The following is a 16,463-nucleotide window of genomic DNA, read 5'->3' on the forward strand; positions in this document are numbered from 1 at the left end:
ATGTTAAAAAACTCAAATGAGATAAGAAGAGGAGCAAGTTATTTACAAGAGGGGGGAGCTCATAAAAAACACAGGGTTGTGGAACCAAACTTTCCAATTTGGGGGGGGGGGCATGTACTCCAGTGATAGAAGCTTTGTGGGGAGCAGTAGTGTCATGTTGTGCATCTACTCACCAAAGGCACAGCAGAAGAGCCAGGGTTTAAATAGAGAGTCAGGATTTTTTTATTCAATTTTTTTTAAAAATAGCGATTTTTTGGGTAGAATTTAATAGCAGTTTAGTAGCTTGAGTCAAGATGAGGATGGAGCTGGATATGTAGTGCCTGACAGAATCTAGATTTAAGATTTCAGGACTGGCTTTCCAAACTTAAATTTCACTTGCCTAACAACAAGAACAGCAACAACAGAGTATTGTCGTATTTTTTTCAATTCTAAGATGCCATCATTTGTAACACACACACAAATTTCAGTACCACCAACAGAAAAAAAAAGGATTTATTTATATATTTTTAAAGCCCCTGCTATTTTAAGGCGCTCCCCATTTTAGAGATGTTTTTATGGGGGGAAAGTGCGTCTTAGAATAAAAGAAATGCAGTACCAATTAAATCATTCAAATACTGGCTAATTGACATTTAAAATGGTGAGCATGGCCTCCAGCCCAAATGTCATTTCCCAGATCCTGATTTCATCTGTTGCCCAATATGTGATTTATTACATGGATATATTTCACTCTGCATACAATTTTATGAAATGCTTTTGGGGCAGGTGGAGTCTAAAATGAAAGATGTCAAGAAGTTTAAACATTTTTCATAGTTTGATTATTTAAATTTCTATCATCTTTCTCTTTAGCTTAGTGTGCAAACTGAACACAAGGACCACTATTTTGGCAGCAACCAATCCCAAGGGCCAGTATGATCCCAATGAATCTGTCTCAGTGAACATAGCGCTTGGAAGTCCTCTTCTTAGCAGGTTTGATCTTGTCTTGGTATTGCTGGATGCAAAAAACGAAGAATGGGATCGCGTCATTTCTTCCTTCATATTAGAAAATAAAGGTATGGTGACGTTTGCATTTATTCTACACCACGTATTGACATGTACACTAGCTACATTTTTTTCATGTGTTCACGAAACACTTAAAACTGATCAATAGCAACAGCTGATAGGGAAATTGTATTTTGATTTATCCCATTTGACTTCTACTATTTTAACAAAAAAGTATGCCACCAATTGTACTATATTCTTTGATTATACTAGATTACAAAACATTTTGAAAATAAATAATCTCAGGCTATTTTGCAATATTTTAAATATATATGATCATTACAAGTTGTTAACTTTACTTTTGACAGTGAAATTCAATCTTTTTAGGTGTTTTGATGTACCCAACCTTACACACAACAGCAATGTAATCATGCACACAAAGCGAAATGAATCTAGCATCTAAGAGCTCAAAGCAATTGGGCTTTCCTAATTTTAGTAATTTTAAAGTCATTTCTCTGCATCTCTGGATGTTCTATCATACCCCAAATAATAATGTTGATTTAATGGAAAGCTTTTGGAAAAAGATGATCTTTGAGATCATAACCTTTTGGAAAACCAGAATCTCCAAAGCTTTTTGGAAGTGTGACCTTTTGGAGATTAATTGGCATTCACTACCATTTGGAAAATCGTAACTTTTTTGTAAAGTATGATCTTCCTGAGAAGAGCTAAAAACTTATTTGATTGAATCTTCTCTTTAGTTGTATATATCCACTAGTATTCATGCAAGGCAAATTAGGTTCATATACCTGGTTATCTCTTCGAACTGTTAAAAACAAAGATTATGACAATTCACAAAATATATAGTAGATCTTCAGAAGTGTTATTTCAGTTGCCCAAAAAATCCACTCTCCCATAAAATATATTGTTTTTAAATCATGCTCTCAAGAGACAAAAATAAAGTAGTCTTAGTTAAAATTAACATAGTTGGTTTACTTCAAACTTCGTGTATTCAGCAACATTGCTTTTGAAAATTTCTTTTTGCAGGCTGCCCAAGTGTGTCTGAAAAGCTTTGGACTATGGAAAAAATGAAAACATATTTTTGCCTTATAAAGAGCCTGCAGCCAGTATTGACTGAGGAAAGCAACCTGATTCTTGTCCGCTATTATCAGATGCAGAGGCAGAGCGACTGCAGAAATGCTGCACGAACCACCATCCGCTTATTGGAGAGCTTGATACGGTTAGCTGAAGGTGAGGATTCAGTGGTTCTTTTCCTTTCTCTTGAAATGGTTACATCAAGCAAAAGGGATCAAATGGGGAAAGTCCTAAGTGTGGGAGAGAGTCTAATGTGACAAGAAAGCCACATTTCTCACTTTTGTAAGTTGCTGGTTGTCCCAAAGAAGGAAATGTTATTTCTAAGAACTTGCCAAGCTTGAATAAATATTGGCACTTCTGAAAACAGTTTCTTCTTTATTATTTGTTAGCTTTACAAAAAATGCTCATATTCTTGGAATAATTGAAATTTTACTATTTATACAGTTAGTTAAAGCCCCCCTGGTGACACATTGAACCACTGAGTTGCTACATCTGGGCAGTAGGGTGAGCTCCCACTGTTAGACCCAGCTTCTGCCAACCTAGCAATTTGAAAACATGCAAATGTCAGTAAATCATTAGGTACCACTCCGGTGGGAAGGTAACGGCGCTCCATGCAGTCATGCTGGCCACATGACCTTGGAGGGGTCTAAGGACAGTGCTGGCTCTTGGACTTAGAAATGGAGATGAGCACCACTCTCCAGAGTTGGACACGACTAGACTTAGTGTCAGGGGAAACCTTTACCTTTACTTTATGTTGCTTCACCTGCCATTATGAATTCGGCACTACATTTAATCCCACTGTCTGCTTCTAACATTTATTCATGTTTCACTACCTTTTAGCACATGCTCGGTTAATGTTTAGGGAGACGGTAACTGTGGAAGATGCTGTAACTGTGGTTTCAGTGATGGAGTCCTCTATGCAGGTAGGTTTCCTTTTAGATATTATTTTACAACATATAACTAAAATAGCCTTACAGATGCCTGTGAGCAGAAGCTGTGGATACCAAAGTTTCAAAGAGGAAGATCCCCAAACATGGTAGAAATGATGCCATAATAATAATAATAATAATAATAATAATAATAATAATAATAACTATTATTATTATTATTATTATTATTGATAAACTGTCCTATCTCCCCAGGGAGAATCAGGGTGGTTTGCACACAAAAAAGGCAAACATCCAATGCCCTAAAATGAATACAAACATCTTAAAAATACTACAAGATAATACAAAATAATAACCATAAACTTATAACAAAAGAAAAATTAACATCAAAATGAAAAACAAAATGCAAATAGTCAAATAAATATAATTATACTGATAACATAATTAATAATTTAAGCATAGACCCTGAAAAACAATTTAAATATGGCTATCATCGTTGTTCTTTCTTATGTACCATAGCAGCAGTGGAATATAAATAAATTAGCCAGCATTCCGACGGAGTTGAAAGTGTCCTAGTTCTCCTTCTCTCCATGCGCTAAAGTGCATAAGTGCATGTTCAAGAGTTTTGGGTTTGTTTTTTTTAAAGGAGATTGGGTGCTGTTTTCTTTAGGGAGGGAGTTCCCAAGACGGGGAGTGATCACGGATAAGGCCCCCTCTCTCATTCCCACCAACTGTGTGCTTGAGACGGGGGGTGGGACCAAGAGCAGGGCCTCCTCTGTTGACTGCAGTGCACGAGATGGCCTGTATAGGGCCATGCTCCCTAGAGTGTGTTTGGCATCATTTAGAGGTAAAACAAAAAATATTTTTATGGAGATGGGAGATCTCCAGGATAGTCTAATGCAGCCCCATAGACTCCCACAAGTGCCCACTCCTACTGTAAAAGAAAGGTTTAAATAGCCCAATAATTTTATTTGGTGCTAAAAGAAATGAATATGTCTTTACTGTGTTTAATTTATCTTGGCTTTTGCATTGCATTTCTTTTCTTTCCGCAGGGAGGCGCCCTTCTCGGAGGAGTCAATGCACTGCACACTTCGTTTCCTGAGAACCCACTGGAGCAATACCGAATGCAGTGTGAACTGATTCTGGAGAAGCTGGAGCTGCGAGACCTCCTGCATGAAGAACTGAAAAGACTTGACAGGTGGGGAAACATTTCTCCAAGAGGAAAAAATAGACATTGAAATGCAGTTGGATTAAGATAATACCCATGCTGTTTCCACTGGCAAGGTTAAATGATGACCGCTAATAGCATTGCTGTTCGGAGGAATGGTCCGAAAGCACATGATACTAAATAATTAATAGCTGAAAAGGGAGTTGGTCAGTTTTGTTTACTTGTTTGTTTAGATACAAAATCACCGTAAAGAACTGCAGTGGCAATTTGAAACAAGCTTGGTAGGGAGCAGGCTCCATTAAAAAAGAAAGGCTTGTTTTTAAGCAAATGTACATAGGCCTGCATTGTAAACAAAATCAAGAATAAGACTTGATTTGTTTATTTACCCTATTTATACCCAGCCTTTCTCTACCCCAAAGGGGACTCAAGGCATTTTACACAGAGACAATTATCTGGTGCCTTAAAACACATACAATTCCAAAATATTAAAATTGAAATTAAAATTAAATTAAAATGAATACATATTAAACATTTAAAAACATTCCATTCCATATTAAAATCATGCCATCCATAATCGTAGTCCAAGCCATTCCATAGTCATTGCACATATTCCAAATCTGTTATTGCACTGCACTATTCTCCGAAAGCCTAATCCCACAGCCCAGATTTTACTTTCCTTCTGAAGGTTAGGAAGGAGGGGCTGACCTGATTTCGCTGGGGAGGGAGTTCTGCAGTCGAGGGGCCACCACTGAGAAGGCCCTGTAGCTCATCCCCACCAGTCAGGCTTGCGAGGGGGGGTGGGACTGAGAGCAGGGTCTCCCCAGACAATCTTAATCTCTGAGGTGGTTCACTGGAGGAGATGCATTCGGACAGGTAAGGTGGGCCAGAACTGTTTAGGGCTTTATAGGTTAAAACCAGCACTTTGAATTAAACTTGGAAGCATTGGAGCTGTTGTAACAGGGAAGTTGTGTGCTCCCTGTACGCTGCTTCAGTGAGCAATCTGGCTGCTACTCATTGGACCAATTTAAGCTTCCAGACAATCTTCAAAGGCAACCCAATGTGGAACGTGTTGCAGTAGTCTTGCATGTGAAATCCTTTGTTCATTCCAAATAAAGCAATTATACTAGATTTTTCATTTTCAGATTTCAGCGTTTTCTGTGTATTTTGTAATACAAGGAATTTTTCAGGCATTCTGAAAATTTGGGTCTTCATTTTCTAAATGTAGATATATGTGTTTATTTTGTAGACTACAGCATGAAAATTCATCTCAGCTGCTGCTGTCCAAAGAAGCATCTTTCAACCATCATTCACTTGGGAAACCAAAGCAGACATCTCATCCTCAAGATTCAGACAAAGAAGGAAACAATCCAATAATTCATTTGCAGCCGCCAGTTGCCAAAAAAGACCCTGCAACTGACAGAGATCCAGTGCTCACAAACAGCCAAATGTCGAATGATAGCAGAGTAATAGAACTTATTGCCAAACCTAGCAAGAGCAGCAATGATAGCAGTTTGAACTGGTTTGATAGTTTAGCCGGTGGCAGCGATGAGGCCGAAAAGAGTTCTTGCAAGTCTCCAGTTGCAGGACCATCTCAAGAACGTTTAGCTTCAGAAACACCAAGCAACCAGGTCTGCTCTGAAGAGAGAACCTGTTTAAGAGAAGCCAAGCAAACTGGAATGCAGGAATCACTGGCAACAGCAGCTGCAGGAGATCCTTGTAATCCTGCTACAAAAGAAATCCTTTTTCCTGAGAGGGCAGGCAAGCCTTTGGCATTGCTTCCAAGAGCAAGCAACAAGCCTTCACCTCACCCTCCCTCCCCTGACTTAGTGGTCACTCAGAGGGCCTCTAAGAAGTGGCAGAAGGTAAACATTGAAAGGGTCCGTGGGTTTTGTGCAAGCACCCCTGACCCTAAGTCTGAAGACCCCCCAGCTTCATTGTCTTCTCATCCAGGCATTGCTCCCCGGTCTCCTATCATGGACTTCAAGGCTTCACTTTTGCACAATGTGCCTTCAAGGGACCAGAAACTGGTAACTTCAAACAAAAAGCGAAATAGAGACCAAGCAGAGAAGGGAGAGAGTCTCCAGGAACCTAAAATGCCTGAGAACTCAGGACCTGCACCTCCCAAGCTGACTCGGTTTTCCTTTAAACAGAAGCCAAGGCTTTCTCATTCTTCTAAAAATGAGGCTCATGCCCAGTTACCCACTGTTTGCGGCCCTAGCTCTTCTACCACAAATGTGTCATTAGAGGCGAGGCCGAAGGAAGTATGTTCTGAGAAATGCCAGAAAATAGTGGATGCTAACGTAGGAAGTAAGAGCATGATGAAACCAGTCTGTGATAACAAAAGAGGGGAACAGAAACAGAATGAAAGTTGTCTTCGTTCAACCACAAAAAATACCAGCGAAGGAGAAGTACTAGGTGGCCTCAACACAAAGAAAGTGTGTTCCAGCACATTAGCAAAACTGGCCAAGTTTGCCTTCACGCCATCTGCTGAATCCAAAGGAGAGGCTCCAGAATCAAAAGAAGAGCCTCGCTCAGTTTCACTGAATGTCACCAGTGAAAATGAGGACAGGCCAAAGCAGCCCCGAAACGATAGCACAGGCCACACAAGGAAGTGCTTTGAACTTGGCAAAAGTAGCGTGGTCGCAGGCATATCTTTGTTCTCAGTAACAGATTTTGATGATACAGACTTAGACTTCGATTGGAATGAAGAGAGCCAGAAAAAAGCCACATCTTAAAACATAATTTTGTCAGAAAGATACGCAGTTTCCATAATTGGCTTAATTTGAGATTGGGGGAAGAGGGGAGTGACAGATACTAGTTTCATCTTGCCCTGAAATAATAAGGACCCAAATGGCTTTGTTATAGATAAGGCATCAGACGGAAAACAGATCCTACTTTGAAATCTCACTCCCCTGGATGGTGGTGTTTTTAGGGCACTCAGACTCTTAGCCTCAAACAGAATAAATCTTATTGAAGTCAGCAGGACTAACTACAGAGGAGTCCTTTGAAGAAAGCAGTAGATCAGATGCTGGCGTAGCTAATTCTTTCAAGCTAACTATTTCAAGATGCCTAATGCCATTGATGGTTTAATTTGGAATATTTTGGTAAAATTGCAGAATGAGAAAATTGTGATATTAATGAAACAGATCCTCCCCCCCCCCCCCAGCTTATTTCTTTCCTGCCGTCTGCTTATTACCCTGTGCAACAATTGGGTCAGTTTCGGTTTGACTTCTCATTCAAATAAAAGAAGAAACACACACACACACACTATATTTTATATATATAAAAATAAAACACCGTGATTGTGTATTTTCTAGCATTCATTGTTTCCTTCACTGCTTCATCAAACTTACAATCTGTTCCATAATGTGTGATCTTCACACTGTGTGATCTTCACACTGTATCAATTAGGTATAAATGAGGAAAGTCACTTTCTTGGCTCCCTTGTGTATGTACATCTTTTCGTGCAATAAATGTAAGTAGGCTCTGCTACTCTAGTCATTCTGCATTATTTAATTTCATTGTTTACTGTGGAGTCCTCAACACATACACAAGCCAACAAAAACAAACTTTTTGTAATAATCAGAAATGAAGGTAGCACAGTTTTAAACAATTTTTAGGCTGATTTTAAATATGTCTTCATTTTTTCCCATCATGTCACCTTTTTAAAATATGACAAATGGTACATTGCAGCAGACTACTGTAAAGTCTGCACATCTCACATTATATTCATGTAACACAAGCCAACAAGTATTTCTCATCAGCTATAGTTATAGATCATTCTTATAGAGCTTTTTTGCACTGAATTCGGGTCTGTGCTTATTTTTTCTCAATCACATGTAGTTTTTGCAATGAGGCTAATCAAATAATTAATGCATTTACAAACTGATATCAATAGAATCTTATTAATCACAAGCAAACAAGTATTTTTCATTGGATAACATTTTAGATCATTATAGAGGTTTTTTTTTGTGCTGAATTCAGGTCCGTGTTTATTTTTTCTCAATCACATGTAGTTTTTGCGATGAGGCTAATCAAATAATTAATGCATTTACGAACTGATATCAATAGAATCTAATTAATCACAAGCAAACAAGTATTTTTCATCAGGTATGATTTTTGATCATTCTTACAGAATTCTTTGCACAGAATTCGGATTTGTGTTTATTTTTTGCTCCATCACGTGTAGTTTTTGCAGTGAGGCAAATAAAGTAATTAATGCATTTTAAAATTACACATGATAGAGAAAAAATGAACACAGATCTGAATCCAGCGCAAAAAAAAAACTCTATAAGAATGACCTAAATTTTTAATTTGATGAAAAATACTTGTTGGCTTGTGATATTATTCCTTCCAGTGTTGCTTTGTATGATTGATGAGCTTTGTAATATTTTGTTTAACTAGGAGCTTTGTCAAAAGAAATTGGGAAGGTTAACTCAATGTCAGGCAAGTGGATTTCGGTTATCATGCATCAATTAAAAATTATGACCTCTGTTTTTTGTCCTTCAGTAAAATATCCATTAGCAGGTTTTTATTGGCTGCAATCCATGCATTTAATACATAGCAAGAAGGTCACAACCAGCTCTGAGGAAGAGTGGAAAAAATCCTAAATAAATATAGGTGCCTTAAAGAAAAGAGAATTGCTCTTAATTGTATCAAGAAACACATGGATAGCAAATGTTTATGCAATTATATGCATACAGTTCCATCTAACTACGTGTTGTTGCCTGTATTTGAATGACTGAGAGAACGGCAAGCATTCCAGTCTTGCACTCTGCTGTGCAGTGACAACAAAACAAACAGCTTATCTGAAACCTGAACCCAGCCATGCACATGGCAGTGTGACAGTGTCCTGTTATTGCTGCATGTATTACTAGGAAGAGTCAGTCATCTTTCTGTGCAGGGTCTTGTATGTTCAGGGAAGTGGTAAAGATGGGGTCATTGTAATTTGCCCCCAGATCTATGACCTGCTGTGTCTAGTTTGCCTTCACTCCAGTGCAGTTATGTGCTGGCCCAAAGGAAAAGAGGTTTAGTCCATATTTGGATGAGAATAAAGATCTGGAAAGTTCGGCCCCATTGACTGGCCCTTCGTTTGCTGTGAGGCAGCTGAAGCCAACAAAAAGGCAAGGCTGCCAATAGAAATCCATACTGACTTGCTAAGACATGTGCTTTGCTAAAACAGATGAGTCATTTCCTAATCAGTTCATTCTTTTCACAAAATTACGTACCTCACATAACACAGTATGGGTCCTCCATGCCCAGTTCTGTATGTGCAGAAATACTATGGATAATTTCCTTGACCCCTTTCCCCATTAACAGAAAAATCCTATCAAAATCCCTTGAACATTTGAGAACTTGTGTATATTACTCATGTATTACTTAAATGTAGCCACAGGAAGCTTGGCTCCCTGCTCCTCCACTGTGTTAAATATTGCCCAGCCAGATGTATTTCTCAATCAACTTATAACCAAATTGCAAAGTTGTACTAGTTGATGTATCTTTTTAAAACATTTTTCAAAGCAGTCCCATAGGACATGTTACAGTGATCCAAAAAGCATATATACAACAATGAAGTAGTAAACCAACTCCAGGCTATAGACGTGAACATGGGTAAACTTTGGCACTTTGGTAGGCTGTTAAGAATTGTGGGAGTTGAAGTCCAAAACACCTGGAGGGCTGAAGTTTGCCCATGCTTGCTTTAGACTGAACAATAAGAGTTATCCACAATTTTGAAATGCATCTCCCAAATAGTTTTACCTCTTGAATACCTCTTTTAAAGTCTGGGCTAAAATCCAACCACCGATGGCACAGCTGGTTAAACCGCTGAACTGCTGAACTTGCTGATTGAAAGATTGGCAGTTCGAATGTGGGGAGCAGGGTGAGCTCCTGTTGTTAGGCCAACCTTCTGCCAATCTACAGTTCGAAAACATGCGAATGTGAGTAGATCTGCGGGAAGGTAATGGTGCTCCATACAATCATGCCAGCCACATGACCTTGGTGGTGTCTACGGACAATGCCAGCTCTTCATCTTAGAAATTGAGATGACCACCACTTCCCAGAGTCAGAGTCAGGGAAAACCTTAACCTTTACTTTAGCTGCCACTGAAAAAGCCCATTTTTTCCTGAAAGTCCTAAATTGATGAAGCATGGTGATATTTCTTCCCCCTGTCAAATATTCTTCCTGCATTAAGATGAAAGAACTCATTCTAAAACACAGGGATATTTTCTTCTGAGAATTCATGTGGTGTTCAATGTTATAGCAAGGATTTTAATGCCAGAAAAGACATTGTCAATCATCAAAGGTCTAGTCACTCGTCCGAGTTTCCCTACCCTGGTTCCAAAGCTCATCTTCAGTTGCTCATGTTTTAGCTTCCTCCACTCCATGCAAACTTTTATCATAGCTCACAATTCCTCATTTCCTGCTTTGTTTCAGTCAGATTCCAAATAGTAAAGATATTCATCCCACTGTTTGTTCATTTCTAAACATCATTAAAGGTGTTGAAAAGCATGTGTGCACGAACAAGGACAGTGTAGAGGTATGTTGTAGCCGTGCATATGTGAGCTGAAATCGTGAGTTGTGATAGCTAACTCCAACTTGCACTATTTTGACTCACTTTTTTGGTCACTGTGAAGGTCAGAATTCTTTATGGACCACACAACAATCCAAATCTGCGTGCCACCCCCAAATGTAGCAATTTCTGTGTTGTCAGAGAGCAAAAGAATCAACAGAGATGCATCCCTCTGTTTCCTTGTTATTGGTCGTTCTGCAAGGACATCAATTACAGAGTCATGGAGGTACCTATAGAGGAATGTTGCAGCATATCCAATGACAGGAAAATAGCTGGGCATCTCTCCATAGATTTCCTCTACTCTCCTACAACACAGAAATTGATATTTAGTAGGACTGAATCACTATAAAGGTGGGTAGCACCAGGGGATGTAGCTATGGTGATATCGCTATATAGGCCATTTGCAGGATGTTGAAACATGATCATGATTTAGATATGTAACAACTTCTCAAACTGCCTTGATAAAGCCTTGTATACAGTAATCAAGTAATTTAATTATAAAATGTACTTTTGGCCATTTCAATAAATCCAGGTACATTTTTTACAAGTATTGTAACTGCATACTGTATTTGGGATGTCATAAATTTCAGCCTTTGCCCTTGTTCTTTGATTGCCTAGTCTTTGGTCCGAATTTTATTATAGCTTGGTGATATTTAATATCAAAGATCAATTTCTTTTTGATTTAGCAGTGAATCAAGATACCACAGATGCACCAACCTGATCCTTGAAGTGCCCTCTTGTCACAAGAAGCATTAATGCGCACAGAGTGTCTGTGAGCAGAGAAGAGACAAGGTCAGGATGAAAGGCAAACCAAGAATTCTTAGCTAATAAAACATTCATTGGGTCTCCCAGGATGTACTTATTGATAGAAAACTAAGTATTAAATTATCAGTATTTGTTGCAATGGAATCATTAATTCCATTAATAATAAATTGTATGCTTTTAAAACCACAGATACCGATAAGGACTAGATTATCAAGTTCTTTTCAGAACAGCTTACTTTCTGTTAAGCATGATAATTGCACAGAAAGAATGACGCTGCTCTTCCTTTGAGACAAATTTATGTAATAATAATTGTCTCTTTTCAGAACAATCCTTTTATCTAACTCTATCCTGCTGATTTGTAACTGCATTGCCTGGTTTTGTATCTGCATCTGTCCACTATATGCTGCAACACTGTGCACATTCAAACCAAACATCCCAGTGAATGTTGCCACAAAAAAGTCTTGTATTGTCAAAGGCTTTTATGGCCAGAATCACTGGTTTGCTGTATGTTTGTGAGACCCCACAGCCTCTGAGGATGCCTGCCATAGATGCAGGTGAAATGTCAGGAGAGGATGCTTCAAGAATATGACCATATAACCCGAAAAACCCACAACAACAACAACAAAATATATTGCTCCCCTTGTCACTCTAAGCAGGACTTTCCCAAACTTTCTAATCTCATTTTGGGAGTACATGCAGTTTAAAGGGGAGAAATTATCCTATCTGATTCTGCAAGTATCTGCTGTTCACATGCAGAGGTTGCATACTGCGAGCACAATGAAAGATCTTCTCATAGTGACACTAGAGGCACTTCAAGTGGCCAGCTTCTGGTCAAAGGACATTTAGCACAATGCCAAGTTTTTAACTGTGTGTTTTTAAATACATTATAACATACCCTCAATTCGCTTCTGACACTATAAATAAACATGCAGATGTACAGTTTTTACAAGAGATAGTCAAAGGCGGTGGGGATCCAGGAATAAACACAGCAGCAGGGTTTCTTTATATTAGACTAGTCCTTTTAATGTCTAACATTTACACAAATGATCAGCCACTGCGAGACGGGACAAAGAGTTCCATCTATGCTGATGACTGTGCCATCACCGCTCAAGCAGGGAGCTTTGAAATGGTTGAACAGATGCTATCTGAAGCTTTAGGTGATCTTAGTGCCTATTACAGGGAAAGCCAGCTGATTCCTAATCCATCTAAATACAGACATGTGCTTTTCATCTTAAGAAGAGACAAGACCTCGAGCTCTGAGGATTACCTGGGAAGGAATCCCACTGGAGCACTGCACCATACCCAAATTCCTGGGAGTCACTCTGGACCGTGCTCTGACCTACAAGAAGCACTGCCTGAATACCAACCAAAAAGTGGGTGCTAGAAATAATATCATACGAAAGCTGCCTGGTGCAACCTGGGGATCACAACCAGATACAGTGAAGACACTTGCCCTTGTGCTTTGCTACTCTGCTACTGAATATGCATGCCCAGTGTGGAAAACATCTCACCACATTAAAACAGTGGATGCGGCTCTTAATGAGACATGCCACATTATCGCAGGATGTCTACGCCCCACCCACTGGAGAAATTACACTGTTTAGCTGGTATTGCACCACCTGACATATGCCAGGAAGTAGCAGCCAGCAATGAAAGGACCATGGCATTGATGTCTTCAGACCATCTTTTGTTCAGATATCAGCATACCAACATCTCAAATCAAGAAACAGCTTTCTAAGGTCCACAGAGATACTCGCAAGAACACCTCAGCAAGCAAGAGTCCAAAAGTGGCAGGCTAAAACCCAGCACCTCAATCAGTGGCTGATACTGGATGAGAAACTCCCTTCTGGGCACACAGAAGAGTGGACGACCTGGAAGGCACTGAACAGGCTGCATTCTGGCACCAAAGATTCAAAACCAACTTTAAGAAATGGGGCTACAAAGTGGAGTCCATGGCATGCGAGTGTGGAGAAGAGCAAACCACAAACCACCTACTACAATGTAACCTGAGCCCTGCCACATGCACAATGGAGGACCTTCTCACAGCGACACCAGAGGCACTCCAAATGGCCAGCTTCTGATTAAAGGACATTAAAGATAAATAGGGTTTCTTAATTAATCTCCTACGTTTTTAAATGCATTTTAGCTGTACCCTCAATTTGCTTTTGGCACAATAAATGAATAAATCCTTTTCATGTTACTTGATAGGTTAGGATGGAGTTTGGAACAATATTTTTGGAGAAATGCTGCTTTCTGGTCACCAGAGGGCGCTCTAACTTTTCAATTGAGAGAGTTTTCACCACTTGCTCAATTGCAGCAAAACTTGGTGAAAAAACTTATAGCACCCCAAGTGAACATTGTATTTTTAAAAACATAACAAAAGGTCATAGCCTAAAACTTCCGTTATTTTAATAGGCTTTAAGATGGCTGTTTTCCTAATGCCTGAAGACATCATCTCTGCAATTTGCAGTTGTCTTACTTGAGGGTATATAGATGACATCAGCAATAAATACACACACCATGAATAGTGAAGGGTTTTCTACTGTCATTCAAGGAGCCTTGTTTTGATTATGATGATTGATGATGATAGTTTATATAACGCCATCGATGTACATCAATCATCTCCTCCCCTTTCTCTCATCCTTCATAGGTCAATGCTGATTGCAAAACCATGGCTAATTCTGTTTGAATGATGTGTCATTGTTTTACTGCAAGGGGATTGTTTCTATTCTTTAAAAACAAAGGCTCTAGCTTATTTTAGTGGGCTTAGTGGACATCTGTGAGAAATGGAATTGAGCAATTTCAGAACATCCCTATTGAGAAAGGGGCTGTTGTGACATTACAACGTAAGGGAGACAACAAAGTGACAATAACACATCAAGACCAATGCACAATGAGACTGAATGACAATGGGATTCAATGCATATGAGGATACTTTTTTCAGAGTCCTAATTGGGTCTTTGCAATCCACAAATAGGGTTTCTTAGTTCATCTCCTACGTATGTACGTAGATGTAAATCATGTGTAAAGTTATGCAACATAGGCTGCAATAGAAAACTCCAGCCATGGCTGTTGTTTCATGTTGGATGCTATTTTGATTTCTCCAATCTTTCCAACCACTTCCTAGAGCAAAGAAAAAAAGAAAAGGAGGGGAGAAACTGACCATTTGTGTGTTCAAGAAATTCTAAGTAAAGGTAAAAGTTTCCCCTTGACATTGAGTGTAGTCGTGTCCGACCCCGGGGGGTGGTGCTCTAAGCCAAAGAGCTGCCATTGTCCATAGACACCTCCAAGGTCATGTGGCTGGCATGACTGCATGGAGCACCGTTGCCTTCCCACCAGAGCTGTACCTTTTGATCTACTCATATTTGCATATTTTCGAACTGGAAGGTTGGCAGAAAGTGAGGCTAACAGTGGGACCTCACCCCACTTCCCAGATTCAATCCGCTGACCTTTTGGTCAGCAAGTTCAGCAGCTTTGTCACTGGGGACTCCCAAGAAATCCTAATAAAACTAAATAAGAATCTGATCCAAATGTGGGGAGGCTTAGATCAGTGCTACTCACTGTGCCAGTCCATGAACCATTGGCTGCAGATCTGCAGAAAGGAAAGAAAGGAACAGTCGTAAGTAATAGGCTTAATTATGGTATTGTTCCCTGGCACACTAAGAAATCCCCCACATCATCCTGAGAAGTGCTATGTGGATGATCTAATCCTGTCTTCCTTCATTAATGTCACTTCTGTTAAAATAGCAGTATCCAGCAGGACTCAGGTTGCAATCTGGAGAGAAAATGCATAACCCTTTGATGGTTCTCTCTACCAGCAAAGCCAGGTGATGACCAGGTTTGCCTTAACCCTATTTATCCCACAGTCCCCGCATCTTCCTTTACCAGTTGCCTATTCTGGAACAAAATAATGTCTTTGTCCATCACTTTATTTATCAACTACCATTCTTCCATGCTGGGACTCAAGGCAGCTTACAAAAAGCAGAGAAAACAATAAAACATATATAGTTGGCCCTTGTTATCCACTGGGGTTTGGTTCTAGTATGCCCTTCTTACCCCATGGATACTACAATCCACAAATGCTGAAGCCTTATTATATACATTGCTGTAGTGAAATGGTGTCTCTTGCATAAAATAGCAGAATCACAGTTTGGCTTTTAGATTTAGAAAACATTTTAACGGAGTAGCTGAATCTGGATACTGTATAACTTAAAAGACACACAAATTTAAGACTAAAACAACATTAAATGAATTAAATTTAATTAAAACCTTACTTTAAAACAGATTAAAAGCAGAACAGCATAATAAAACTCCCCTCCCTTTTTTCTTTGTGGATAAAACCATTTCCCAAAAACTTTCTGACAAAGGAAGATATTAACCTGTCACCCATCCATCACTTCATGTAATCAGTTTCTTAAGAGTGAATGCCTAAGAAACGATGACAGCTGATGTTTTGGGTTCATGAAATGATGAGTCTGCTCTAGATTTTAGACCAAATTTTAATTTAGATTAAATTTAATTAGACCCCCTCCCCCCCCCCCAACACCAACTGCTGCTCTGGGCCATAGTGAAGGGAGAGGGGGCCAGGGGACAGTTCCACCTTGTCTCCTGTGCTATGCTAATAATATAATATAATGTAATATAATATAATATATTGTATATACATATAATATTTATAATATTATAATGTAATGCAATATAATACTAATAATAATATGATATTATAATTATATATTTATATTACATGTAATATTACTAATAATATTGCAATATAATGGTATAGTACAATATAGTAATATTTAATACTGATATTGTACTATGCTAATAATATAATATATTGTATGTATATATATCTTGTAAGCTGCTCTGAGTCCCCTTCAGGGTGAGAAGGGCAGCATATAAATGTCATAAATAAATAAATTATTTGTTTATTTATTTCTACCCCACCTTTCTCCACCCCAGAGGGGACTCAAGGTGGCTTACACATAGGCAAGTATTCAGTGCC

General features: G+C 39.0%; 1 protein-coding gene across 1 annotated transcript in view; it reads left to right on the plus strand.

Annotated features, from left to right (window-relative positions):
- The window catches only part of MCM9 (minichromosome maintenance 9 homologous recombination repair factor), a 40,393-nt gene extending 33,006 nt beyond the window's left edge, over positions 1–7,387 (plus strand). Inside the window, exons 9-13 of the mRNA XM_060753248.2 lie at positions 847–1,049; positions 2,023–2,226; positions 2,911–2,993; positions 4,010–4,155; positions 5,372–7,387. Coding sequence (XP_060609231.2) covers positions 847–1,049; positions 2,023–2,226; positions 2,911–2,993; positions 4,010–4,155; positions 5,372–6,860 — 2,125 coding nt within the window. The 3' untranslated portion in view covers positions 6,861–7,387. The remainder of the gene's footprint in view (positions 1–846; positions 1,050–2,022; positions 2,227–2,910; positions 2,994–4,009; positions 4,156–5,371) is intronic.
- Positions 7,388–16,463: the final 9,076 nt, after the last annotated feature.

This window comes from Anolis sagrei, chromosome 1 (assembly GCF_037176765.1).
Source record: "Anolis sagrei isolate rAnoSag1 chromosome 1, rAnoSag1.mat, whole genome shotgun sequence".
Taxonomy (NCBI): Eukaryota; Metazoa; Chordata; class Lepidosauria; order Squamata; family Dactyloidae; genus Anolis; species Anolis sagrei.